Source organism: Giraffa tippelskirchi, chromosome 9 (assembly GCF_054371585.1).
Source record: "Giraffa tippelskirchi isolate mGirTip1 chromosome 9, T2T-mGirTip1v1.2.pri, whole genome shotgun sequence".
Classification (NCBI taxonomy): domain Eukaryota; kingdom Metazoa; phylum Chordata; class Mammalia; order Artiodactyla; family Giraffidae; genus Giraffa; species Giraffa tippelskirchi.
Window position 1 is genome coordinate 34533880 of NC_137283.1, and position 15891 is coordinate 34549770.

Consider the following 15891-nt stretch of genomic DNA (forward strand, 5'->3'; position numbering starts at 1 on the left):
TGTATTGAACAAAAACAAACGAAATACTAATTGGTAGAGAATGGTGCAGATGGCTTTTTTCAAGAAAGGTTACTGGCCATTAATGTAAATTGTTCAGAGCCACTGGTTTGCAATCTAATAATCATGGAAAAGACCCTGATGCTGGGAAGGATTGGGGGCAAGAGGAGAAGGGGATGACAGAGGATGAGATGGTTGGATGACATCACTGACTCGATGGACATGGGTTTGGGTGGACTCCAGGAGTTGGTGATGGACAGGGAGGCCTAACGTGCTGCAATTCATGGGGTCGCAAAGAGTCGGACACGACTGAGCGACTGAACTGAATTGAACTGAATCATGAATTCTACATTGCCAGGAATATCACAAATTTTCTCACTCTCTTTGTCCTGCACCTCTTCCTATCTGTATCTTACTGATCTCTTAGTATTTGGATCCATCAGCATACTACCCCATCCTCCAGTAAAAGCATTACCTACTAGTTTCATAATTTTTTCATGCAGCGGCATTTTTGCTGATAAATATTAGTGTTCTGGTGTGTTCTTTAATGCAGTATCTCTCCTCAATTTTTTTTTAGCTATGCCCTTTAGATCTTCCCAAGAAAAAAGGAGAGGAAAGCAGTGAAACCTTCCCCTTTCTGGTTGATTCTTCACATTGTCCCCTCTATTTGCAGATGAAGTGTTTTGCATACCCTGTTCTTAGAGACACACACTCAGCAGAAATGAACTTCATTCTTGGAATTGCTTCTAACACCATAGTCATGTGCTTGAACAAGATGGTTTAAGCTGCAGATCATATGCCCCAACAGAAGGGGCTTCTCAGGCTCCCTGGTCAAGGTTTCAGAGGCTCCTTGAATTTGTTTGCAAAACTGTTTGCTTCTCTGCAGCTTTGCTTCCGAAAGGCTCTAACAGCTTTGTATCCCATTTTCAGTTGAGGCCATGGCCCATAATTTAGCAGTACAGACACTTGAGTAGAAATGGCATCATTGAATCAAGACAGAGCTAAAACTCCAGTTATTTTTTAATCTAGCAGTGCACTAAAGCCAGTAGATATATCCCACTGTCCAAGTGCATTTAGTATGGCTACAATGTTCAATAAAAGTTAACTGTTTATGATTCTAGTTGTAGTGTATGTAAATTCTTGGAAAATACCAAAAATAAGAATTCTTATTCTTTAGGACTTCTAAGTCATCCTAGCAGTCTGGAAGAATATTTTAATACATCTTTCTGTAGTCTTTGGGTGTATAATGTATGTGTGTAATATAACATTTTTTAAAAATGAATTTATATTGTCTGGCAGGTTTTAATCTGCTTTTCATGTCTTGTGTCGGTACCATTTTCCCATGTTGCTCAATAGTCTTCACTTTTACAATCCATTCATTTTTAATGAATTCATAATTTTCCATCTTGTTGATATAACAGTATGCTTGCTCATTCCTCAGTTCTTGGAAGTTCAAATTGTTTCCATTTCTGCCTTCTGTAAATAACACTGTGTGGAACATCTTTTCTGTGTATATCTGTGTGAGACTCTCTTTGTGTTCCCTTAATACAAATCCTAATGATAAGTTTACTGAGTTAAAGTCAGTTGTAATCTTTGAATCCTGCATTTAGCATTATGCATTGGTAAGTTTTAGAATAAGAAAGAAAACTTGTAGGGTCTGAAATGAAAATGTGCTAAAAAGTAGTCCTATTCTCTTTGAAGTTTGTCTAAGACTAGCCTCTGACCAAGTTCTTAGTCTTCTCTTTTCTGTGGCTTTTCCGTAAGCTACCTCTCTCTTTCCAAATGTATATAAGGTCCTTGCTCCTTACATATAGATTACCATATTCAGCAATACAGTTGTAAATGCATCATTTTGCTCTGCACACTTCTAAGGAATCCCTTGTGTTTGATGATGTAAATTAGTGACATAGTATACGTCAGAATACTGAGGCGGAAACCAAATGTTTCCATTAAAATTCTCAAATCTAGAGACTAAGTGCAAAGGGGAATGAATATCACAATGAAAACAAAGGAAATTGATGACAGAGTACATTTTTCTTATTTGAAGATCCACTTTGCTTTTGACAATGACTTTATCATTACCCCCTTCCAGACCCTTTGTGCAATTTTTCTTGGTTCTTTCAGAGAGTAAGGTTGGTGGACATTCTCACTTCCTTTCAACCTAGAGGAAATTAGGTCCAGGGAAGTCTAACCTCCTTCCCAGCACCTCAGGTTTTGTTTATCTTGGTGACAAAATGGGAAAGAAATTGACTTCCGTTTGGCTTGCCTGATACCCAGCTGAGCTATCCAGTGTCTTCCCTATTTCCGTCTAGTCAGTAGGACAAACACAAGTCTTAATCTCAACAGGATGTTTAAAGAAACTCAATGTGTATATATTCGTTTTGGGAAAAAGTAAGCAACTCTTGGAGAAGTCAGTTTAAGTCAGTAGTGGCTCTAGAGATATAAAAATGCAATAAAATGTTCTGAAATTTGCTACATTTATCTTACTTAAAGAGGCAGTATAGACCTTATTGTGGTATCTGTGGGTATGTATATGTTCATAAGTAAATAAAGCTTTTCTTGTTGTGGAAGATTCTAAAATAGGTAATAAAGCCATCCATGATATCATTGGCCCAAGGACACACGGTTTCAGTGTAGAAATTTCTGTGCTTTATTCCCAAATGCTTTGTATTCTGCTATATTTTTACTTTTTTCATGTAAACTTTTGTGTACAACCATTTTAAAATTCCACCAAGAATAACGCTTGCCATTTAGTTGTATGAGAACATGTTCACTAGCATAGTTTATGGCCTTGATAGCTAAAGGAAAGAGATTCCTCCTCCTCCTCATGTTAATTGTTCAGATATCAGTCACTAGCAGATCATTTGCCATTTGTTTTCTCCAAAGGGATACCTTGTTCATTGGAAACTTTAGAAATTCAGGCCCCCAGGTTTTCTCACTTCTGTAGATCACACCCAGACTTAGACTTTGAAGGTGAAATTTTCTGGGATCCCTTTGAAGTAGCATTTCCTAATCCCAGGCTCTAAGAGCAGATGGTGCTGTCCATGGATTCTTTCTTCTGCCTTTTCTCAAAATTCCCCTTCCTTTCCCTGAAGGGAGCAGATGAGCCCATTAAGACAGTTGCTCTTTCTGCCCATATGCCTCCTATGTAGTATATGACAGGATTTCTACAAGATGGGCTTCCTGCTTCCACTGGGAACACAAAGTTTACCTTTGCCCTAAGGAAAACCACTGACATGCTGTTGGTATAGGATGGTTCTGTTTTCTGTGACCCATCCAAGGTAGGATGGCCTACAGTCACCTCCAGCTAAACCAGAGCCACTTAGGATTTCTCAGTCTTGGAGAATTCTGCCAAAAAGGGATCTCTTTTAGTGCTTTCCATTAGGCCTTCCCAGCTATTTTCAGCCCATCTGAATAGCTTTGGTTGAAATAAATTATAAATTGTCATCAGGAGCTTGGTTCCAACATTCATATTCATTAGATTTTAAGATTTAATGATGATGTGGACCTAAAACAAATCTTTGATTTCTTTTTTTTTTAGCAGTCAAATGGAGTCTCTTGATTTTTGACTTTTTAAATACTGTTTTGTGGGCACATTTGGCTCCTGTCAATGGTGTGGCTTTTTTAAAAAGAGGAGTTTTGGCAACCAGGCAGCACAGAAGAGCAAATCCCTCTTTAAATTAAAGAACTTTATTTGTAAAACAACTTGTTGGGTCACTTGAGCCTGGGATTTTTTAGAAGGGTCCATGGACTGCTTCTTCAGAGCAAACAGGCTAACTGGTTACCACAATATGCTTTAGACTGGTTGATTTTGTACAATTAATGGAAGGGCCATTAATTAATTAATGTTTAGTTTATTGCCTCAACAAGATGTGAATATGGTGTTGTGGAAAGAATGCTAGATTAAGGCTGAAGCCTGCTTAAAATAGTCCATCCACTCCCTGCCCCTTATTTCCCCACTGGAAATACTTCAGTTACCAATATTTGTGTGTGAGAGTCAAGAGCACGGATGTGTCTAAATCTGTTTAATACCCATCTCTTGTGCCTTCTCTTCAGCTTCCTGCTGTTCTCATTCAGCATTATAGTTTGGAGACCATTCATGCTGTCACTAATAGAGATAGCTTGTACCTTTTAACCTCTGCTTCATAGGTTGGCTGTCCCTGAGTTTATCTAGAACTTCCAGTTGTTTCTAGATTCTTTTTGTACTAGTCACGCTGCAATGAGCAGCATGTACCTGCAAAACTTTGAATATGGATGTGAATATTTCACTATGATAGAGGATCCAAAGTACCCTTTATTTTATATATGAAAATCTTAAGAGATTGAGGATTTGAGATGGTCAGAGTTTTAGAACTGATAAGCAGAGTGTAAATTGAAGTCATTTTCCCTGACTCCTCCTAACTAGTTGGAGATTCTTTATAAAGTTTTGTAGAGGGTTGTTGGAATTCTGGGTGATGACAAGTCTAGCAAAAGCTCACTCCAGTGAAGCATTGTTTATTCCAGTGCACTAAGAAGATCAGTCTGAATTAGAGAAAAATCTATATTTAAAGTTGTAATATTAGACCATTTTAATGTGTACACAGTGACCCAAACTAATATCACTTGATAAAATTCCTTAAGGGAATCTCATTAATGAACAAATCAAAGCACCTAATAATTATTTTTAAGAAAAAATGACACATCTAAATTGCTCAAGACAGTTATTCTCATCCATAGGCAAAATATTTCCCCTATATATATATTGCATTTTAACATGCTAGGCAAATGATTTTTCCTAATTAGAGTAAGATAACCATAACCACTTATTTTTTCCCCTGAATGGTGTAAATTAGCAAAGAAAGGTAAAAGGGTTGACATTTGAGGGCCCACCTGCTCTGTGCCAGGTTTGAGGCTTTTAAACATTTTGTCTATTAAATTACCCTAAACGGGCACAAGGAGTCTTTTGTCTCTCCATTTCATAAACTAAGGAATGAAGGACAGTAAAGCAACTGACTGAAGGTAGCCCACACGAATTTGCCAGAATTGAGAGAGTCATAATCCTTGTCCTACTGTGGCATAGTTTCCTTAAAAGAGTCCTCAGACCTTCTGCGTCAGAATCTCCTGGGATGTGTGTTCATTCTGCAGATTGCTGGGCCCCTGATGGTGGGTCCTGGGATTCTGCTTTGATAAGAAGTTGCCAGGTCCTCCATATGCACTCTGAAGTCCCAGAGCCACTGTGCTAGACCGTGGTGACCTCCTTTCAGTGAGATGATGATCCATCCCAGAAGAGTGTCCCCACTGCCTATGGGGACGAGCAGCCCCTGTCACGCCCTCTTGCAGGGCCCCGTTAGCATTGCTCCTCTGGACGGCTTCCTCCTACTCACCCACTTCCGCCGCCTCCTGTTACTTGCGTTGAACTTAGCACACCTCGTGGCTTGACAAGTCACTTCCAAGTAGAGGTGAAATCATCACTACCTAGGGATCGTGTTCTAAAAAAGGTTGACATTTCCGGTGCAAAGTCATCAGATCCCAATACATCAGGACCTGTATTGTACCTAACACAGGTGGAATCTGCGTTTTGCAATCTAACCTTGGCTCAAACCAAAAATTAAAAAAAAAGAGAGAGAGGGCAGCTTGCAGAAATGATTGCTTGTGAAACACCGATAAACGCTGTGCTTTTCCTTTCCAGCCCTCCTTGGCCACACTCCTCTTGGTGACAGGTTTCCCATAAGTCTGCCCCTAATGGCTGCTGAGTTTCCTAGAAGTGAGAGCAACGGCCCTTTCAGTTCTCCCCCTCCCAGTAAAGACAGAGGAGGGGTTTTGGAAGAGCCTGCTAGGATCCGTGAGCACCTTTTCTCCTCTACCTTTCTCTTTCTACATTATTATCTTTTTCTCTCAGTACCATGAAATTTCTCTTTTTACTTCTTAACTGTCTGCTTTTGAGGGGCTGGTCCTAGCAAACTGAATAGGAGTTTACTTGCATGAGTGACATGTGGAGAGGTGTGCCATGATCCAGAGGGGTTCCTGGACTGGCATGGGTTTGTGTTCTGTGTGTGCTGGCAAAAGAGTATCTGTCTTTGTTTTGGTATTCAGCTCATCCAAATAAAGAAGGCATTTCCTTTCCTAAAAGGCAGGGGGGAAAAAAAGACTAAGAAAAAATTTTCTTTTTTAATTTTAACCATGGACTCCTCTGAAACTAAATATACACCCCCTTCCTCTGTCCTGATTGGTCCTCATCGACTGACAAGTGGATCGTGTGGAAAGGAAATATCTTGGACTTAATTGTAAGTTAAGTCTCTCTTAATCCAGAAGAGCATTTGAGATTCTGTCCAAGTGTTCAATTTCCCAGGCCGCTGAGGTCTGTGAATTTCTTTTCCCAGCCTCCAGGCTGCTGCAGTACAAGTCAGCATAGCTAATGCAGATAGATCTCCTGCCTCTCGCTCTCCTCCTCCCTCTGCTTTGATTCGATATGAACAGCCTGGTAACTCCGATGCTGGGGAGAAATCTGACATAACTCTGCAGATGGCTAGGTTGCCATGAAACACCTGGGGATTGTTCTTTAAGGAAAAGGTAACATTTATATGCTAATGATTTCTCCCCCCCCTTCCCTCCTTGTTGCATTTTTTCCAGGACTGCCAGTTCCCAAGAAGAGCCCAAAGTCGGTAAGGACTTGTCAGTTACTTGGTACTCGTTTTTTGGGGGTGGAGGGTTGGGGGGCTGGTGGTGGGAGGAGACGCTATCTGGCTGGACTTCACTAAATGTGTTTTAGAGTGGGTGGAGGAGACAAGAACCAAGGCTCATTTTATTAAGTTCTGGAGCTCTGTTTGGTATAGAAGGTATTATCCAGGTTTGTCTTTAACTGTCCAGTGATTTGTAGGCAAGCTGCAGGAGCCTGGATAAAGAATGCACGTTTGTAATCTTCTCTGTATAAATGCTTCACAACTCTCATTCCAATGCATGAGTCTCTTAGATGTTTTAACTTGATACAAATGCTATTGTTTCTTTTGGGAGGAGGGGAAAAAAAAAAACCCCTCCACCTGCTACCTAAATAGCATTGCTCTCAACTGGTGTTTCCAGGCATTCACACGGGTGGATTCCCTCCCTAAGCTTTCTTATGCACTGGATGATAAATTATTTAAAAACTGTAAAGCCTGTAGGTTTACGGAGGAATAACTCTGCCCTGTGTATATGCCCATGCTCACATGGAAAATGCCCCAGCACTGAGAATAAGACATTTTACCTCTTGTGGAAATGTCCTTTGTTGTTTTGCCAGCTTTAGCAGCATTATGCTGCAGGTATAGGATTCTTAAAAAAAAAAAAAAAAAAATCAATGTTATGCTGTCCTTTCTAATCTGGCTTCCCTGAAGATGCATTACCTAGTTGACAGGTTAGCTAATAGCTTAGAGGCTATAGTGTTTTGCTTGGTGGTGGTGAGCTTCTGCTCCCAGGGCACTGATAACAAATTAAAATGCTACTTAAAAACTCAAAATCTGGAACTCCAGTGCCTGTGCAATTGATCCAGGTGAAAGAACTTTTCCCAAATCTTTAACACTAAGATACAGAGAGAGGGGTGTGCTTCCTTGTGGCTTAGAATATTAGGGGGCGGGGGAGGGAAAATTGACAACCTTCTGCCATTCGGGAGCGGAGAACCCTTAAAAACTTTGTAGCTTATGTGCTGCAGCTGAATTTTTTACCTGTCTCCAAGCCTGGCAGCCAGAGGCAGAAGTTTATTCAGGAGATGAGAGAGGGAGCTTCCTGCATTCATAAGCCCTACTCCTAAGTTCTCCAAAGAGAAAAACCTGCAATAATTGATGTGATTCCAGTGGCATGATGCCATGGTGATGGGAACATGTGACTTTGGGGCTGCCTCCCTTGTCATTTTGTGTTAATGTCCAGGCTGAGAAGGGCTGGTAGGTGTCCGTGTTGGAATACGGAGATTCCAAAGCCTCCTTGTGTGTGTGTATGTGTGTGTGCGCGCGCGTGCATGTGTGTGTGTGTACGTGCCTGCATATGTGTCTCCCCATCCTTGGTCGTAGTCAGAAACCTTTTTGGTCTTCAGAAAAAAATAGAAGCACAACTAAGAGATGTGTCACACGAGCTTGAGTTATCAGGAGTCATCCTTTTTTCTCTCCCGTCCGCTAGCATGCTACATGATACATGGACTTACTTTATGCACTCCACATGAAATGGAGTCTTGACACGGAGCATACTGGGGGAGAGAGCAGTTTGGCACAGGCAGGATGACATCAGTAGCAAGGTGTTCTGTGTTGTTTTGCATTTCATTTAAACTTGCTGTGCAAAAGGATCTTTGTAGATTCATTTGCATCTTTTCTTCCCCAACACATTGTGGAATTTCCCGCTGAACTCAAAGGGTATCAAACAGGTATAGGGGCCCACATTCACCAAGTCAGTTAAGAATTCCCCATGACCGTTTATTTTTGTGGAAGGCGTGTCATTAGCAAGCAGCAAACCAATTACTCAGGCTGCATTCCTAGGGAAAAAAGCTCTCTTAACTGCTTCGCCCAGTCTGCTGGCTCTTAAGAGCCAGCCCCCAGCTTGGGGCTTGTCCTTCCCTGGTTTCTCTGCCAGCACAGGGATGGTGGTTTTCACAGCATTGCTGGCACCCTCTGGCAGCTGCTACACAAAACTGGGGGCTATCAGCCAAGGTCTGCTGTTACCAGTTAGAGCCTTGCTAACATCTGTGATCAGTGGGAGTTCTGTACAGGTGGGTTGAAAGCTGTTCTGCTTTCCCAGTATGAATTTTGATGAAGTCCTGCCAGAGAGACAGATGATGATAAGATTTTTTTGGGGTAGGATGGGAGGGAATCCATAGGGAAGTTGGATGTCCTGGTTCTAGAACACCATTCCCATAGTGACAGACAGGTCAGTTAGGCTGCAGAATGAAATGTACACTGACTGTGACTGGGTTATGATACACTGAGAGTTACTGTTAGTTCTGAGATACACTGTCTGAACTAAGGATGGTGTCTGTTCTTTATTCGTAGAGACTCCTGACGTTGTTGGCTCGCTCCTGTGACTGACAGCTTCCTTTGCTCTCATACCTTTTTTTTTTTTCCTAAAGTTTTCAATAATTAAGTAGTTGGATTTTTATTAGAACAGAAAGACTTCTCTTTTTGATCTCATTTCCCCTCCTGGATAGTCTCTGTAACTTACTCTCAATCAGCAATTTCACCTACTAGATTTAGTGTAAATGTTAAATTTATGGTTTATATACTCATGGGGGACAATGGTGGTATCTTAATAAAATCTTTCTAATTTAATACCTGGACATCCATAGCATCAGGGATTTTTCTGCCAAATGGCAGAGACAAAAATAAGACATATTTGCTGTCAGGTTTTAGTCCTCACTAGGAAACATTCGGTGGCCCAGTTTAATCATCTTGACTGGAAACTTGTTTATCGGAGACCTTTTGTCAGAATCGCACACAAGGATTTTGTGTGTGAGAATTGAAAACTCTTGGTATCACTGAATTTGAAGTCAGTGTTCACCTAGGTTTGTTCGATAGTTCATTTCCCAATCGTTGCTTCCTTTTCTCTCTTCTTTCATCTGTCCATCTGTCTATCTGCCTATCCATCATATACCCATTCATCTATCCATACATTTCTCTTTTATCTACTCATCCTTTAATCCATCCATTCAGCAAGCTGGTGTTGAAAAAACTACTAAGTGTCAGGTTTGGTGTGAGCCACTGGAAATAATATAATAAATAAGATGGCACCTTCTTGGAGCCTACAAATGATTTATTGATTGCTCCTTTCAAAAAAAGGATTCCCTGTCACAGATCACTAAAAATTTTTATGCATTTGTTCCATCAACAGATATTTATTGGGTATTTCCTATGAGCCAGACCCAGAGCTAGTATACAACAGGAACTAAAACAGAAAACATTCAAGCCCTCATACAACTTGGGAGAGATAAAAAGACAAATCTATACTCACCGTCCTCATGAGGCCTAAAGTCTGGTGAGCATGTACTTTTAAAAGATAGCAAAGCAGAAATATAACTTGTTCAAGTTCACACATAATAAAAGTCATTCAGCTCTTAATGATAATAACCTTAGTGAAGTAGTCATCCAAAGCCATAAAAAGTCATTTAAAAAATTGAGTTAGATGCTATGATGGGGCTATGAAATTCTTCTGAGTTCCCCAGCAGCCTACGCAATGTAGGTAACCACATTATTTACTTGTCTTTTATTTTGTGATTTAAATAAAGCATAATGTGTTCACTAAAAAGACAGTATTTTCCTAGTTTTGAAAAGAAGTTCTCAAACAAAGTTTTCCTAAAGGACACCAAATGATGGGCAAAGAAGTATCTTCAGCAAACACAACAAGATGAAAGTAGCAACAATAACGGGTTTCTGTTCCATTGTTCTCTGTCCCTTACTCCTGGAAGGACTGCTGAGGACATAGTTGACAGCTAGTCATTAAAAAATAGAAGAGAGAGATGTTAGGCAATGTACACAGTTAAGTGACCCAGCCTGAATCCTCCTGAATGCTGCCTCTTTCTCAAGTTCTCCCGTTGCCTTAGTGCCCCAAATGCCACTTGACCCAGAACCAGGACAATGGTACAACCCACCTAAGTCCAAGCTACAAGGAAAAGCAGTGGGAGAAGTAGATGGTAGAAGGCTTAGGGTTGCTTACGTAAGTCTTCTTGCCTCTCATTGCTCGCAGCAGCTCATACCTTCAGCCCTTTGGAGCCCTACAAAATAGACTTTGCTGTTGTATTAGACTCCATTAAAACATACGTAATTCATTTTCATATTAATCAGTACTTCCCTTTTCTTCTCCATTAACTCCTCTTTCTTGCTTTTTGGAAAAAATCATTTGACTTAGACCCATAAATGATAAAAGAAAGAGATAAAAAGGACCATCCTCTGCTTTGGCTTGTATTTGAGACTGATTTTGGAGCAACCTTTAATGACATTGGCTTAATACCTCATCAGCACTTGGAGTTTTTCCTGTTGTCCATGTAAATCGCTGCAGTGGCCTTCAGTTTTGGCAGATACATAAACTGTAAATAATTTTGCTTTAAAAATGGATCGATTTGTCATTTTTAAGCCACATGAATTCTTTTCATCATTTAAGCACCTAAATGCTGTCTGTATTAGTTTGCTCTTCTGAGCAAATATTTTCAGCTCGTTTTATAAGTACCTCTATTTGAAACCATTCTGTGAAATACTAATGAGCTGACTTTTCCCCCCATTCCCATTTGTAAAATCCATTGCATCTTTCCAATTTCCCTGGCCTGTCAGTAATAAGGAAATCATTTGTTTTAGGAAGATTGGTTCAGTGTTATTTTAAAAGGTCTTATGACACAAGTTCAAGGCTAGTGTGTGGCCAAGGACTTCAAGGAGTTTTCAAAATTGAACCCATTTCTTTCTTCCTAGTTGGCCCTGATGTGATACTCAGAAATAAAAATCTTGCTCCAAAAATGTCGACGTAGCGACAACAGCTTTTGTTGGAGATATTCAGCTCAATATGTGGTATTCCTTTCCAATTGTTTGTTTAAGCTGGAGAGCTAAATGTAGCTATCCATGTCTCTAGGATTTCCTTTTCCTCTACCCAACCTCTCCTCCTCCTCCTCCTCATCTTCTCCTCCGTTCAAGCTTTCAGCAATGCCTGTCAATCTGGCACCAAAATGTCTTTTGACTTTACTTGTCCCTCCCCTTTGTCACTGCTTTTTCCCTGGTGTAAACCACCCTAGGTCCTTCACCTGTTCTGTACAGTAGCCATCTGACTGGTGCTCTGCTTTTACTCCCATCCAGCCCCCCCCCCCCCCAAACACACACATACTCTCCAGGCCGTGGCCAGACCAAACTTTCTGGAAATAAGTTGGCTCTTGGCACATCCCTGCTTTAATTTGTTAATGGAGTCTTCCTCCCCAGAGCTGAGAGTGAAACCCAGACTCCTTAAAGTAGCCCACAAGGCCCTTGCATTATTTGGTCTCCAAGTTCATCTCCGCACCCTCCCTGCCCCCCGATCTCAGTGCACCTCCATAGCTGTCTCTCAGTTCTTCTAACAGTCCAGGCTCCATTCTGCTTTGCAGACTTAGCACGTGCTGCTTTCAGCAATAGAATATTCTTCCAGAAGCCACCCCTTACTACTTATCTAAAGGACATTGCAGTATGTTGTCATCAGTCTGTTCTGATTATTTGATTAATATCCATCTACATACACATGTACACACACACACACACCTCTCCTAGATACATAGGTATCACTTCTCAGGTAATATCTCTTTCTTACTTATACATTATGTCTTTCAGAATCTGGCTCACAGCAAGTGATCAGTATATATTTACTGGATGAGGGAATACATGTATGGCAAGTATTTACTCAAGAGGGGCTGTTCTGGATGTTCTGTCATTGATGTTCTAGGAGTTTGCACCATCCATGTTCTTAGCATGCACAGAACTACTTCAGCAGACTTGAAAGTGTATGCGTGTGTGGGTGCTAAGTCGCTTCAGTCGTGTCCAATTCTTTGCGACCACATGGATTGTAGCCCACCAGACTCCTCTGTGCATGGGATTCTCCTGGCAAGAATAATGGGGTGGATTGCCATGCCCTTCTCCAGGGGGTCTTCCAGACCCAAGGATCCAACCCATGTCTCTTATGTTTTCTGCAATGGCAGGCAGGTTCTTTACCACTAATGCCACCTGGGAAGCCCTTGAAAGTATATCTTTAACTATTAATGCTTATTTGGGGGCCAGTTTCTCACCTAGAAAAATGAGGTGAAAGATAGTCATACTATCTTTGCATCTTTCTGATGCAAGTCAGATCCTGTGTTATAACAAGTTCAGAAGTGAATTTGTTCTTATGCCCCAAGTCTTCTGGGAGGTAATCCAGACTGTTGAAAAGGTATACAGGTTGACTTTAATTTGAGAACTATATAAACATTGCTTTTCTCCTGGATAGTTCCGGACCCTAACCAAATAAAAGACAATGTCATAGCTAATTAACATGTTCTCAGAAAATAAAAAGGCGTTATTTTAAACTTCTCCATACTCACCGAACATAGCTTCAAAAAGCTTAGGTGCCAAGATATTAAATACAGAATGCATCTTCAAATTAAGTCATTTTTATAATTGAATTTGAGAAGAAACATAAAGTAAGGTTAAATCTTATCAGGAAAAGTCCGAAAAGCTTCCAGATGCTCATATGTTTAGCCCCTGAGGGTAGGTTAGAATATTCGAATTAGTGATAGGTTAGTGGTGGCATAGTTTTTAGAGCATATTCTCAGGATGCTGCTTTCCTTTGATTTTCCACATTTAGGAACAAAGTTTAGATGATATTCAAAGGGGATCCAGAGGTACAGTTTGATGGGGAGGCAGTTTTGCAAACTCAGTCCAGATCATATCTGTCATTTTGTGATAAATTGGACCTAAAGGTGTCCTTTATGGGAAAGTTGAGAAGAGGTGATAAAATTTTTTAAATGGCCCAAGCCATTTCCAGTAAACTTCGTTTGCACTCTCTGGTTACAGAGAGGCTGTCTCTTCAGTTAAACACTAGATTCCCAGGTCCTCCATGTCAGATCTGTTACACTGGGATAGCCACAGAGGGTCTTGGAAACCCCTGAGGTGACAGACAGAATCTCTGTGCATGCCATTGTGGGCATGTGTGTGAGAGCACACGTGTTCTCTGTTGGAGAAATGTCCATACTCTTTCAGTGGGACAGGGCTGCTGGAAAGATAACTTTTCTCTTGTTCAGGAAGAGGCAGTGATTGGAAGAGGTTACATTTCGAGAGGTTACACAGTAACCCCAGGACAGGAGGAAGAAGGGTGTGAGGTTTCCCTCAGGTAATCTTGCAGTGGACCTCACAGGGTCCCAGAGAGGCTTCGTGAAGAGCAGCCCCTGCACAAAGGATGTGAGAGCTTCCGGTCGGAGTCCGACTCTAACCGTGAACTGAACTTAGTGATAATGGTCGGGACTCACATCTGGCATTTGCTCTTGTTTGAAAAACCGGGAAAAGGAGGACATTTGAAGAGAGGGATGCAACTCTCATGGTAAACCCAGAGGTTCTTCATCTATTGAATTATTTGCTTTCACTTTTATTTATTTTTTAAGTTTTTCACTTATTTATTAATTCAGCTATTTATTTTATTTAAAAAAATTTAATTAAATTTAACCTATTTAAAATAATTGTAAATTATTTTAATTGGAGGCTAAATTACTTTACAGTATTGTAGTGGTTTTTGCCATACATTGACATGAATCAGCCACGAGTGTACATGTGTGCCCCATCCTGAACCCCCCTCCCACCTCCCTCCCCATCCCATCCCTCAGAGTTGTCCCAGTGCACTGGCTTTGAGTGCCCTGTTTCATGCATTGAACTTGGACTGGTCATCTCTTTCACATATGGTAATATACATGTTGCTTTCACTTTTAAGATATCATTTGCTTCCCCTTCCAAGTGTTACTTTTAAAATATCATTTTCCTCCCCTTCCACGTGTTAGTCACTTAGTCGTGTCCAGCTCTTTGCAACACTATGGACTGTAGCCTGCCAGGTTCCTCTGTCCATGGGGATTCTCCAGGCAAGAATACTGGAGTGGGTTGCCATGCCCTCCTCCAGGAGATCTTCCCAACCTAGGGATCAAACCCAGGTCTCCTGAATTACAGGCAGATTCTTTACCATCTGAGCCACCAGGGAAGCCCCCTCCCCCACCCCTTTCTAGGAGGGCGGAAACAAAACGCTTCCAAATTGTAAAAAGTTGAAAGTTACAGTCCCATTAATTCTCCTTACTAAGGTTCATTTCTAAATGAAAACAGGTTTACATTTGGTCTGGATTATAAAAACATTCTCTGTGCATTATGCAAGTAAGAAGTAGGCAGTACAGGAAAATATAAGAGGGGGAAAATTCCCCCTGGATCCAACATATTTTCTGTTTATGCTGGGATGTTTGCACACCCAAAATGGGCTGACACTGCACATATTTGTTTATAATGGAGACCCTTGTAAAGACTGCAGTGAAGAGAAAAACAAATTCCCATACATGTGTGTAAGGGGATAGGAGTTGTATCCGTCATTCAGATTTTTCTGACTCTGAACATCTTCAGCATGTCTCTAAGGGAAGCAAGAAGGCCGTATTGACCTTCTCAGGAAATAGAAAGGGGATACCTGGCCCTGAGAGCTGAATTCACCTTGGTAGGGGGCATTGTTGGAAGTTGGCAGAACCAGGTTCTGTCCTAAGTCTTTGAAGTGCTGATCCGTCCAGGTCTGAGCTGAGCCTTTGGTCCTCAAAAGGGAACATGGTGATGGCTGTCCCTGTCAGTATGTTTTCCTGACCTCTCCACCAGCTTTTCCCTTGAATTAAGCCTCTCATACCATTGGTTACCAAGACTTCTTTGCTAGTTCAGAATATGTTCCTCATGTTTCTCCCACAGGCCACACCAAGTATAATTTTAAAGCATGTATTTTACCTTCATGAAACACATGCCCCATTTTCCTCAACTTTGAATCCTTGCTAAAACCTATCTTCAGATCTGTAATCTGGAACAGTCAAGGGAAAATGAAGTTTTTGTCCTCCTTGACCTTACTTTGATGCTTACTTCAAAGCAGGGACTGGAAAGGGAAGGAGTAGAGGGACCTAAGAAGTAAATGAGAGGGACCTTGGAAGTTTCTGTTGAGATTGGAATAAAAGTTGGAGGCTACCTGGGGAGAGACCAAGGAAGAATGATGTGATAGGACTGATTGTGAGACCAAGGGCAAGAGTTTGATACTATAAAGAACATAGGGAACTGGAATGTCTAGGTCAGAGATCTTATAAACTACTTGACAGGCTACATAGAATCTATAACACAAGCTGGAGATGCCCTTTTACTATAAGTGTAGTGACAGTGTTGTGTGAGAGACAGGACTCCAGGATTTTTCTTTTGAATGAGGGGAACCAACACC

The 15891-nt window shown here is 41.0% G+C and overlaps 1 protein-coding gene across 22 annotated transcripts in view; it reads left to right on the forward strand.

Moving 5' to 3' along the window:
- MAGI1 (membrane associated guanylate kinase, WW and PDZ domain containing 1) overlaps positions 1 to 15891 on the forward strand; it is a 635735-nt gene that overhangs the window by 582993 nt on the left and 36851 nt on the right. For all 22 annotated transcript variants that reach the window (XM_081528465.1, XM_081528468.1, XM_081528472.1 and 19 more), the window contains one exon: positions 6607 to 6638. In XM_081528465.1, the coding sequence (XP_081384591.1) occupies positions 6607 to 6638 (32 nt within the window). The remainder of the gene's footprint in view (positions 1 to 6606; positions 6639 to 15891) is intronic.